The sequence below is a fragment of the Hemicordylus capensis genome, chromosome 4 (assembly GCF_027244095.1).
Source record: "Hemicordylus capensis ecotype Gifberg chromosome 4, rHemCap1.1.pri, whole genome shotgun sequence".
NCBI classification, from domain to species: domain Eukaryota; kingdom Metazoa; phylum Chordata; class Lepidosauria; order Squamata; family Cordylidae; genus Hemicordylus; species Hemicordylus capensis.
Window position 1 is genome coordinate 124246945 of NC_069660.1, and position 12431 is coordinate 124259375.

The 12431-nt window shown below is 41.9% G+C and overlaps 1 protein-coding gene across 5 annotated transcripts in view; it reads right to left on the bottom strand.

Moving 5' to 3' along the window:
* The window catches only part of TGFBR3 (transforming growth factor beta receptor 3), a 260627-nt gene that overhangs the window by 52473 nt on the left and 195723 nt on the right, over positions 1–12431 (bottom strand). For all 5 annotated transcript variants that reach the window (XM_053247377.1, XM_053247378.1, XM_053247380.1 and 2 more), the window contains one exon: positions 4945–5092. In XM_053247377.1, the coding sequence (XP_053103352.1) occupies positions 4945–5092 (148 nt within the window). The remainder of the gene's footprint in view (positions 1–4944; positions 5093–12431) is intronic.

Below are 12431 nucleotides of genomic sequence, written 5' to 3' on the forward strand. Positions count from 1 at the left end.
TTGCCAACATAAGGATTTTTAGATAAAGAACAAAACATTCTGATAATGCCAAAGAATAATCAAGCCTCTTCTTAAATTACTGTAAGAACAAAGAAAGAACCAGGAACCAGGGCCAGTTACAAAATAGCACACAGAAGCTCAGTATAGAGGCTTACTACGTAGCTTTCTCCGACCATGTGGACCATTTCACAAACTGTTATATTGAGCAGTAGAATGGAGACCCTCCATATAATTGGGGGTGGGGGGGTGGGAAAATTTGCCATGTAATGGGGGGTAATGTGGGGAAAGTAACGAGGAAGCTGCTATCATACACAAGCCATTTCAATTTCAAATCATCTTTGTGTGGCAATTGTGACATTTAGACTGGCTCTCACTGATGGCTTACATGAATGTTCTTCCTTCGTATGTTATGAATTTTGTTTAGTTCTTGATTCAGAATTCTTCACTGTCCTGACAGGGTAAGAAAGGATTCTGGATTGGACCCTATGACGCCCCTCATTTACCAGTAGTTTGGCAGGGAGCTACTGAGGCTCTTAAAATTGAGCACAACAGAAAAATAAGGTTGATAATAATATCTGCTAATTGTGCCATCAAGAAAAGCACTTCATTGTGATGCATTGCCAGAAGAGTAAAATGTAAGCATTTTACTGAAACAAACAATAGGAGATGCATCTTGCTCCTTCAGGCAAGAATAACACAAAACACTCAGAAAAATAAGTTTAAAGACCTTGAGTGATTCTGATAGAACCTAGAGTTGCTGAGATTTGATGAACTACCTCAGTTCAATTAAGTCATTTGAACTGAACTGGTTGAGTTAGAAAATATATTACACCCTTCTATATTGTAGGAACATGGAAGGACCAATATGAGGCTCTCACTGCATGGAGCTTTGTACTTTTTGTATAACCATTTAGTACACTTCCATGTCAGTATTTCCCAGCACATAGTAAACAGTGGCTGACATCCCAGAAGTAGTATGTGCAGTGGGAAAATATGTCCCCGAATGTGATGCAGCACACATGTGAGCCCCTGTGCTTCAGAAGCAGGGACACCACCACCACAGATATTTTTATACTACTTTTCAACAAAAGTTCCCAAAGCAGTTTACATAGAGATAGAAGAATAAAATAAATAAAATGGCTCCCTCTCCCCCAAAGGGCTCACAGTCTTAAAAGAAACATGAGGGAGACACCAGCAACAGCCGCTGGAGGGATGCTGTGCTGGAGTTGGAGTCAGTTGCTCTCCCCCTGCTCAATAAAGATAATCACCACTTTTAAAAGGTGCCTCTTTGCTCAGTTAGCTCACTACCACAGCTAGGCTTGGACTGGCTCACCAAGCAGCAGGGCATTTTCCCAGTGCACCCTTGCCTGGTGTGCCCTGCTGCGCTCGCTGGGCTCTCCCCGCGCCAGCTGCCCAGCTCCCCTTTCCCCCTCTCCCTGTCCAGAGAGCGCCACCTCCTCTCCTTCCGATTGGTCACGAGAAGTAGGCTCAGACTGCCCTTAGGGCAACAGGGCACATTCCCCGTGTGCCTCACCCACCCCACCCCACCTGGTGTGCCCCACTCCACTCCTGCGCCCCAACTCCCACCCTTAATAACCCATTCTGCTCAAAACCTGGCCCCTCCCCACATACATTCCACCACCTTCTCAGTGCCCCCAGTCCTGCTCTGACCACAACACATGTGGGGTTTTTTGGCTGCACATGCGCAACTTTATAGTCAGGATGTCAAAAGTAATCTTATGATATGAAAAATAAATATGAAAGTCCACTTTATCATATAAACATTGCAAGGAAAAAGTATCTTTTGCATGTCAAAATGCTTTTTAAAATCAGGCATACAAGAGGCAATCCCTAATTCTTTGTGCACTAATAATAATTATTATCCCATGAATTAAGGTTAGGAATTAAGGTTAGCACATCCAAAGTCACATCCAAAAAAAGAAAATTATATATTTCAAAAGCCTCATTGGAAAGGGTCCTATGGTACTCCTACAGAACGTATGAAGTAATCTTGCTGTCTCTCTCTATCCATCTGAATGGTTTGCTGCAGGTGGTACTGAAAGGAAATCCATTAACAAAAAGGGTATTGTTCATGCTACAAATCCCACTGCAGGCAGAGGAGTTCTTCTTCTTGAGCTGTGCCTGCCCTTTCTGCCTCTGCCCAAAAGATGATCTCTTCAATAGAGTCAAATCTGGATACAATTTTTTACACATGTTTCAAATAAACAGACAGTTCGGACTAACTGAGATTACTAAATTGACTAAATTCGCCGGATTTCCTGGTCTCTCTCTCTTTACTTGGTAGATAAAACAGCTGAACAAATATTTTTTTTCAGAAGATGATTGTCACAACTGGAACCTATCCATGTTTTAGGATTGTTTACCTCTCTACTTATAGTACTTGCACAGTCCCATTAAGATTAAAGGACCCAAACCAGAGCACAAGGAGGGTTCTGTCTATGCTCTTGTGCTATACTAGTGCTTGTCTCCCTAACTCATGGAGACAAAACTCACAAGTTATGTTTGTAATTTATGTTATGAACACAAGCTAAACATATGTACCAAAAACTAGATGTTGATTTACTTACTGGTCAAACGCAGTTCACTTTGAAGTATATTCAGATTTACACACACACACACACACACACACACACACACACACACACACACACACACCACACTTTTAAAGAAGTCTTTTTTCTTAGTAATTTGTTGTAGGCTCACTCAAAACAGATTTGATTTGATTTAATATTTGTAATCTACTTTTATCTCCCAAGGGAGACCCAAAGACCTGGGTTGTGAAAACAGCAATTTAAAATTTGGATTCATCTCAGCCCACCTTTCAGGTGTGTTCATTCTTGGTTTCTCTGTTCCACATAGTGAGTTGGTATAAGTATCTCAAGTGGCAGTCAACTTTACCGGGGAGGGATTAACTAAAATGTTCTGATCAAGCCTAAGAAGTGAGCATTAATGTCGCTCCTTTGCTTAGGCTGTTGGTTCAGATCTGCTTCAGGTGTACATCTACCATTTTCTGGGCTCAAAAATACACATGCACAATTATTTATGGGTCACTTGTCTATTAAGATTATGGTTTATATCTGCAAAATACACATCTCAGTCACTGCCCCACCCCCCAATGTATACTGGGGCCAAACCTTTGATATATACATTTCCTCACTGTTCATAAATAGGATGAATATGTGTTTTGTACTTGTGAATTTGTTCCTGAGTACCAAATGCAAAGTATGAAACACTTCCTACTCAAGCAGTGAGTGACAGACTTCATTTTCTGTTAAGATTTGAGGTTCTCAAAGACAGAAAATGAACTCCCTTATCTATCTATCTATCTATCTATCTATCTATCTTGTATATCAGAACCGCCCCCACAACTTTATTTATAGTCAACCTAATCTCTAGGTGTTCCTTTCAGTTTGGCATTATTGCCTCTTACAACCACTGCAATTTGCACTGAATAAAAAACGTTAGGAAAATAAGAAAGACTGAAACTTTTTCAGCTACTCAACAAAGAACCTAAACTGTTATTTAAGAAAAGCCCTGCTGGAATGGACCAAAGGTAGACTGAGGTTTCCAGAAGTGATCAGCAAAATGCTTTAGAGATGCCCCTAAGAAAGGGATGAGGGAGCTGGGTATGTTTAGCTTGAGAAGATAAGAATAAGGGGAGATATGATAGCAGTCTTTGAATATCTGAACGGCTGTCACATATAAGGAGCAATAGATTTGTTTTCCGTTACTCCTGAGGGCAGGACTAGAAGCAATGCTTTAAAATTACAAACAGAGGTTGGACAGGTGTCTGTCAGGGATGCAGTAGCAGTTTCCTGCACTGAGCAAAGGGCTGGACTATAGAAGGCCTCCAAGGTCCCTTCCAACTCTAAAGTTCTATGATTCTAGTAATGCTTTTAAGTAGTGGCTCCAAAATGGACAATCAGTCACCAATACTCAGTGACATGCAACAATATCTCAGCAACAACATGTTGGCAACAACATCATCATCATGTTGGCAACAACGCCATTGTGAGATAGGAGTATCTACCACTTGAGTCTTACGTCCCCTTGCTCAAAGCTGCTGCAGAATCCTATTAACATCTCAATTAGCTGTTTAATCTACCCTAGGTTTAACAAATCCCACCCTTAAGGCTGTTCTCACGAGTAGCCAAGCCCAGGCTGAAGCAGCCATGCTTGGCCTTGGCTGCTCATGAGAACCACCAGGATCCATGCAGATCCCGGCACTGCTGTGGCATTAAGCCCAGAGCCGAAGCTCGGCTCGTAGCTAAGGTTAAGGGCACAGAAGAAGTAGAAGCTCACACTGGGCCTGAAATTATAAAGAGGTTGGTTGGTGTCCCAGGCTATAACCATGGGGTTTCCCCACTCCTCTCCCTCCAAGGTATCAGGACTGCCATCACTTCTACTGATGGCTTGCTTGTGGCACACTCTTCTGTGAGATAGCTTCGTTTGTGTGTGCACTGTTGGGGGCAGGGGAGTTATGATGGCCATCAAGTCCCTTTGGATTCTGTGAGTGGAATGTGTAGAGTAGCTTTGTATAATGAGAAACATATCCCTCTAATACCTTCTGGGTGTGCATTGTTTTTTAAAGCCATTACAATTTCCTCACTGAGGTGTTGAGGGGAAAAATCAAAAGGGGAAGTCTTTATCTGCATGCAAGGAACAGCATGCAGTGCTTCTGCCAGGGATATCAGACATTCAAAAATGAGGGAGTTTCATCCCTCACACAGGAGCGTACCACCCATTAACTGAGCAACAGATCACACAGTAGCTGGAAAAACAACCAGCAACATTAGCAAAAGAGGGGGAGACATTCAGACAGATGTCTGTTATCATGCATTCAGTCATTCACATAAAGCATATGCTGTTATGCTTTAACACCATGCATCCCCACAAACAAGAAGTTGTGCTGTATCTACTTACAATCGCTTCCAGTTTCCCCTTAATGTCATGTGACTTGATGACCCAATTGACAAACTTTCTACACTTGAGGATAAGTACAAGATCCCTGACAAGTGTGGTGTCTGGCCGAGATGGTCTAATGTCAATGATGATATCCACCTGGAAAGCACTGAACGTGGAAAATAAAGGCAGAGTGAGCCAGCATGCTAGAAATTTTCAGCTATCAAACATCTTCCAATCCATCATGTTTCCAGTGTCTGGCCAGCTGATTAAAATGCTGGAGGTTATCCCAGAAAGTACAACATGTGCAAAACAGACTATTACGCCACACATGCTAAAACCATTTTACATAACAATGGAAACAAAATGCTTTCAGGCTAATAATTATTGTCCAACAGCTTTCCTTTCACATGGAAAGGTTCTCCATTTCTTATTTTCTCTATCCTGATGTTGGATACACAAAAATACTAGGAACGTGCTTTCTCTTTTCTTTTTGTCAGTGTTTTGTTTTGCTTTTTCATTTCTGCATCATAAATTTTCTGCTTCCAATTTATTTCATGCAATTGAAGCAAATTTCACCTTCATACTTTTGGCAACAGCATCATGGCAGAAAAGTAGAAATAATATGCTAGAGAGATACAACTGTTTGATGAGTTTTGGAAACTACATGTGGTACAATATTTGCACTTGTAAAGTTACTGCACCATTGTGCCTGTATTTCAAATTCAAAATGATATATGTTTTTACTAAAGGCCTGTTGCCAAAATCTAGCTGGCTATTTTAAATTAATATCCCTCACCTCTCTAGTAGTCTCTGATAATGCAGAGTACCTTTCCCTCTACCTATTCTCTCTTTTCTTCCCCTTCTCAGACTCCTTTTCTTCCTTTCATTGCTCAGGAGTATTCCCTTTTCAGCTTTTGGACTCCTGTCACTTTTCCCCTCAGCTTCTTGTTGCCTCCTTTTTCAGACTCCTTGTATTTTACCCCTTCTTCTCTCTAGGATCTGAACAGCTCAGTCAATGGCAACAAGAGACCCTTTGGCTTGCATCAGTCATCTCTGACGTAAGGACAACAGCCAATCAAAGCAAGAGGCGTTATCATTCCCTCACCTCAAAATCCCTGATAGCATTACAACATAGATTCAAAATGTTTTTAAAAACCTATTGTTTGTAAATATTAACTGATGGAGAAGGAGCAGATACAACTGAGATATTTAGGACCTCAAAAAGGGGAGGGGCAAAGAGAGATAAAAGAAAAGCAAGTTGATTTGTATTCAAGCAATAACAGTTCCTCAAACAGGAAATTAAATTCTAAAGACAGTTTTTAGTCTCCAAACTTTATTGTACGGTGGAATTAAACAATCTAACAAAAAGAGGGCTAATGACTGAGGTGCTCTAACCCACAGACGTGCAGCCCTGGTCCGTGGCCTCCAAGGTCCAGGGGGGACTCCAAATGGCTGGGGGGCCTCCTACAGCCACCCTGTGCCTGCCTGCCATGGATAACCTACATGCCTTTAAAAAACAAAAACAAAGCTGCTGCACGGCCAAGGGGTGTGTGTGTGTGAGCCAAGTAGTCGACCTCCTCCCCCCACCGGCAGCAGCGATGGGGGCAGCGACCACTGGGCACGTCCCCTCTGCCCAACAGTTGATGTGAACTGCGAGGCACACAGGCACAGTTCAGAAAAAGATCGTCCCAAGCCTGTGACATCAAATGCTTGTGACGATCTGCTTCTGAACTACGCAGGCATGCCTTGCAGTTCACAGCAGCCGCTGGGCAGAGAGGACGCACCCAGCGGTCACTCTCTGCATCGCGACCACCGGTGGGGAGGACAAGGTCAACTACTCAGCCGCCCCCCCGCAGTCACCCCTTGGCCATGCAGTGACTTTGTTTTTTAAAAACAAAAATGGCACGAAGGTTAGCCGCAGCAGGACACCCCCCAAAAGTCGGTTTTGGGGGGCCTCGCGGTGGGCGGTGGGAGCTCGCAAAGGTGCTGGTCCGGGCACCAAAATAATCTAGGTGTGCCCCTGATAACAGATCCTAAATATAAGTTTACCATTTTAATCCATTAACAAAGGTGTTTGTTTTATATCCTGTAATCCTGCTCACTGTATGTTCTTTTTACTTTTTCTGATTGATTTACTTGATTGATTCACTTTGCATAGCAATTAATTGCAATCAGAAAGTCCTTTATAAACAAACAGGTGAGTGCATATATGCAATACTTTCCACCCCTAATTAAAAACAAATATTTCACTATGTGGTAAGGAGAGTGCATGGGTGGGAAGGTCTTGAACTAGAAGATGGTTATGTTACATTTATAAATCTAACAAATTATCTTCTCTACATTGTGGGTACAGGACTGGCTCATTCTCACAAAAATCCTCCTCAAGATGAAGTGTCAAATTTCCAGAAAATTATAATTAGTTATTCTGGAAATTCTGGAATAGCAACACTTACTATAATCAAAACTGCTTAAAACTATCAATACTTTTCTCCTTCGGGTTTATGGGAAAGGTGTAAAAAGAAAAGTACATTTGGACAGCGACACACCATGGAAAAGGATGAAAAGAGTTGAGAAGCTAGGCTAAAAATTGCCTATATAAATAATACAACTAATGGAAGACTTTAAACTAGGGATGTGCGAATTGATTCGGATACAAATAGATTTGTACCCGAATCTACCTGATTCGGGTGATTCGGAGACAACATGAATCACCCCTGTGGTTCATTGGCTATATTCGGGTACAAATCGAATCGCGGCTGATTTGATTCGAATCGATTCGGGTTTCAGATCTATCTTAATAATTTCCCCAGATTCCCAGCTTTCATTTTTTTAAAAAAAGCTAAGCTCTAGCCCTTATAGAAGTGGAGTTATGGAGCAAAATGTGTGGTCACTATTTTTCAACTGTTCGGATTCTTTAGTGTATAATAACTTTCACTCGATGAATCCTTATGAGGATTCATTACACACCTTCGTTTCTTCTATTCATTTTGACTGTCTTTTAGACAGTGCCAATTGTCAACTGCCATGTGCCAACTACACCCCATTCCCACCCGCAAAGCAGTGAGGTACTACTCAATTTAAGTTAAGTACCTAATGGGTAGAAGCTACCACCCAAATTGCAGAGGGATTGGGCAAAAGGCTGGTTTTTGGTGAATTTTCCATAGGAAAATTGGTGAATTGGTGGATTTTCCCATAGGAAATAGTGAATTTTCCATAGGAAATCATGTAGGTTTCAGCAGCCCCACAACTGCACTTGGGGGGTGCTGGGGTGGCCCAGAGTGAGTGTTGCTGTAGTGAACAGAGGGTGCCAGCCACTCCCATGGGTTTCTAGCCCATGGGGTTCAGGGTTCTGTTGTTTCTGAGGTGTTCTGAGTGTAGATTCTCTGGTAGTAAATGAGATTTTCAATACAAGCCATGAATCCACTCTCATTTGCTACCATAGAATCTACACTCAGACCACCTCAGAAACAACAGAACCCTGTACCCCATGGGTTAGCAACCCCATGGGAGTGGCTGGCACCCTATGTGCACTACACCACCACTCACTCTGGGCCACCCCAGCACCCTCCAAGTGCACTTATGGGGCTGCTGAAACCTCCATTATACCTTATAGGGGAAAACCTTAAAGATGAGTAAACGTCAACTATTCACCAAAAACCAGCCCTTTGCCCAATCCCTCTGCAATCTGGGTGGTAGCCTTCACCCATTAGGCACTACCACCTCACCACACTCTTCCACCCCAGATCCCACTTTATGCCCCAAATCTTCCTCAAAGAAACTAAACCTTCAACTATTCACCAAAAACTAGCCCTTTGCCCAATCCCTCTGCAATTAGAGAACCAGTGTGGTGTAGTTGTTAGAGTGCTGGACTAGGACCGGGGAGACCCGAGTTCATATCCCCATTCAGCCATGAAACTAGCTGGGTGACTCTGGGCCAGTCACTTCTCTCTCAGCCTAACCTACTTCACAGGGTTGTTGTGAAAGAGAAACTCAAGTATGTAGTAAACCGCTCTGGGCTCCTTGGAGGAAGAGCGGGATATAAATGTAACAACAACAACAACAACAACAACATCCCCCAGTGAGGCACTACCTTGGCGTGGTTGTGGGGCTTGTGTGCTCTGAGGAAGGTGAGAGCTATGCCAGAGGTCCAACCATACTGGACAGGTCTCACCAGAGGAGCCAGACAAAGAGTGCCTCTCCCATCAACAATATGGTGAGACGTAACTTTAATAAATCTATACCGGATCAGTCGTCGCCCGGGTCAACAAGGACCGCGCCAAGTGCTATAGTCCCTGGACATCTGGTGGCAAGTAGGCAACAGGACTCAGGATCTTCAGTTGAGCAACCAGGGCTGGAGACAGCAAAGTTACTGGAAGAAACGTCGCTTAACCGAAAAAAGTATACGAAAAATGCCAACAAGGAAATAATGATCTGCTATTACAAGTCTAGTCCAACTAGAAGAGGTTATTTAAAAAGAATGTACCAAATTTGGAAAGAGAAGCATCCAGATACAGAAATAACAGAACAAAGGCTAGCAGACCAGAGAAGATACATAATAAGAAATAAAGTATTCACAGGAGTTGAGCTGGAAGAACTGGAAAGAGTAACACAGGCTCAAGATATGGAAGGAAAATTACCACCAATTGAAGAAGTTGCTCAGGCGCAGGTGGAGGAGGTGTTGGAAATCGAGGATGCCACTGTTACTGAACTGTTTCAAAATCAAAACCAAGCAACCACCCCTTTGCCTTCACCTCAAAAACCCAAATGCCGTTTAACAGAAAAGCAACAAGAACTAAAGCAAAAAATAACTGAGCTCATGAATCAAACAACCACCAGGGTCCGACTTCCAGCTCTAAAAACAGTTGCCAAAAAACAACTTGCTCAGGCATTAAAAGATGTCAATGCTGCACTTGCAGAGATAATAACCAAGAATTTGCAAGAAACAAACCAACTAATGTACAGTGCAGCAACAATAACAACACAAGAGCTCGGATATAAGATCAGTGGACCTGTAAAAAAAGAAAGTAGTACATCACCTAAATAGAAGATTAGATTAGAAAATAAAATCTCCAGGCTTAGATCAGATGCTAGTAAATTGAAAGATATGAAAGACAAGAAGCTGAAGAATGAAAACACCAAACAGTATCTGATCCAAAAATACCACCTAGATTCAAGGAAAATTAGAGAAGTCCTGGAAATATTAAAGCAGCAAATAACAGCAGTGTCAAAGAAGATTAACAGGTATGAAGCCAGAATTACACAACACAGGCAGAATCTCCAATTCCAGTCAAATCAGAGACGTTTCTACCAAAGCATAGAAGGAGAAACTGCAAGAAACCTAGAAACACCAAATAAAGAAGAAACAGTGCAATTCTGGGGGAAATTATGGGACAATCCAATAGATTATAATAAAAAAGCAGGCTGGATGAAAGAGGTCAAAAAATGTAACCAACAAATGCAAGATCTAATAATAACACCAGAATTAATAAGTGAAAGAGCAAAGAAAATTAAAAATTGGACTGCACCAGGCGACGATGAACTGCATGGCTTTTGGCTTAAACACCTAACAAGCCTTCATAAACAACTATCAAAACAGTTCAATCACATTTTGCAAGGAGGTGATATTGAACAATGGCTAACAACTGGGAAAACTCATCTCATCATGAAAGACCCAGCAAAAGGTGCAGTTCCAAGTAATTATAGACCGATAACCTGCCTGCCAACCATGTTCAAATTATTAACTGGAATAATAGCAGATGAAGTGATGCAACACTTATTAACTAACAAACAGCTTCCAGTTGAACAGAAAGGAAATTGCCCGAACACCAGAGGCACAAAAGACCAGCTGCTGATTGACAAAATGATTTTAGAAAACTGCAAGAGAAGAAAAACAAATCTAAGTGTTGCATGGATTGACTACAAGAAAGTCTTCGATTCATTGCCTCACACATGGATACTAAAATGTTGAGAAACAACTGGTGTCAGCAAAAACATTCAGATATTTATATAAAAAAGCAATGAGCAGGTGGAGTACACAGTTAATCAATGGCGAAGCACTTGGACAGGTTAGCATTAGAAGAGGCATTTTCCAAGAGGACTCACTATCCCCTCTGTTGTTTGTAATCGCCATGACCCCACTTTCACAAATACTAAACAAGACAGGCCTCGGATACCAAACATCTAAAACATCAAGTAAAATCAACCATCTGCTGTACATGGACGATCTGAAGTTGTATGGAAAGTCCCAGTCAGAAAGAATCACTGCTAAACACTGTCCGTATATTCAGTAGTGATATAGCAATGGAGTTTGGACTAGACAAGTGAGCTGCATTAATAATGAACAGAGGGAAAATAACAAAAACAGAAGGATTAGAACTGCCCAATGGAAGCAAGATCAAGAACCTGGAAGAGAAAGGACATTACAAATACTTGGGCATTCTCCAGGCTGATAACATCGCACACACTGAAGTTAAAAGAAAAATGGGAAGTGAATACATCAGGAGAGTTAGAAAAATCCTCAAGTCCAAACTCAATGGCGGGAACACCATACAAGCCATAAACACCTGGGCTATACCTGTTATCAGATACACTGCAGGAATAATAGACTGGACCCAGGCAGAACTAGAGACGCTGGATCGTAAGACCAGGAAAATCATGACCATCAATCATGCTCTGCACCCCCGCAGAGATGTCAATAGGCTATACCTCCCTCGCAGCTCAGGTGGAAGAGGAATGCTGCGAGTCCATCAAACAGTAGAGGAGGAGAAAAGAGGTCTTGAAGAATATATCAAGGACAGTGAAGAAGATGCACTTCAAATGGTCAATAACGCGAAACTATTCAACACGAATGAAACAAAGCAGGCCTACAAGAAAGAACAAGTCCAGAACCGAGCAGAAAAAGGGAGAAATAAGCCCCTGCATGGTCAATATTTACACAATATAAGTGGAAAATCAGACATCACCAAGACCTGGCAATGGCTTAAGAATGGCAACTTGAAGAAAGAAACAGAGGGTTTAATACTGGCTGCGCAAGAACAGGCACTAAGAACAAATGCAATAAGAGCCAAAGTTGAAAAATCCACAACAAACAGCAAGTGCCGCCTTTGTAAAGAAGCAGATGAAACAGTGGACCACCTGATCAGCTGTTGTAAGAAGATCGCACAGACTGACTACAAACAAAGGCATGACAAGGTAGCAGGGATGATACACTGGAACATCTGCAAAAAATACAAGCTACCTGTAGCCAAGAATTGATGGGCCCATAAAATTGAAAAAGTTGAAGAAAATGATGATGTAAAAATATTATGGGACTTCCGACTACAAACAGACAAACATCTGCCACACAATACACCAGATATAACTGTAGTGGAGAAGAAAGAAAAACAAGTCAAAATAATCGACATAGCAATACCAGGGGATAGCAGAATAGAAGAAAAAGAAATAGAAAAAATCACCAAATACAAAGATCTACAAATTGAAATTGAAAGGCTGTGGCAGAAAAAGAC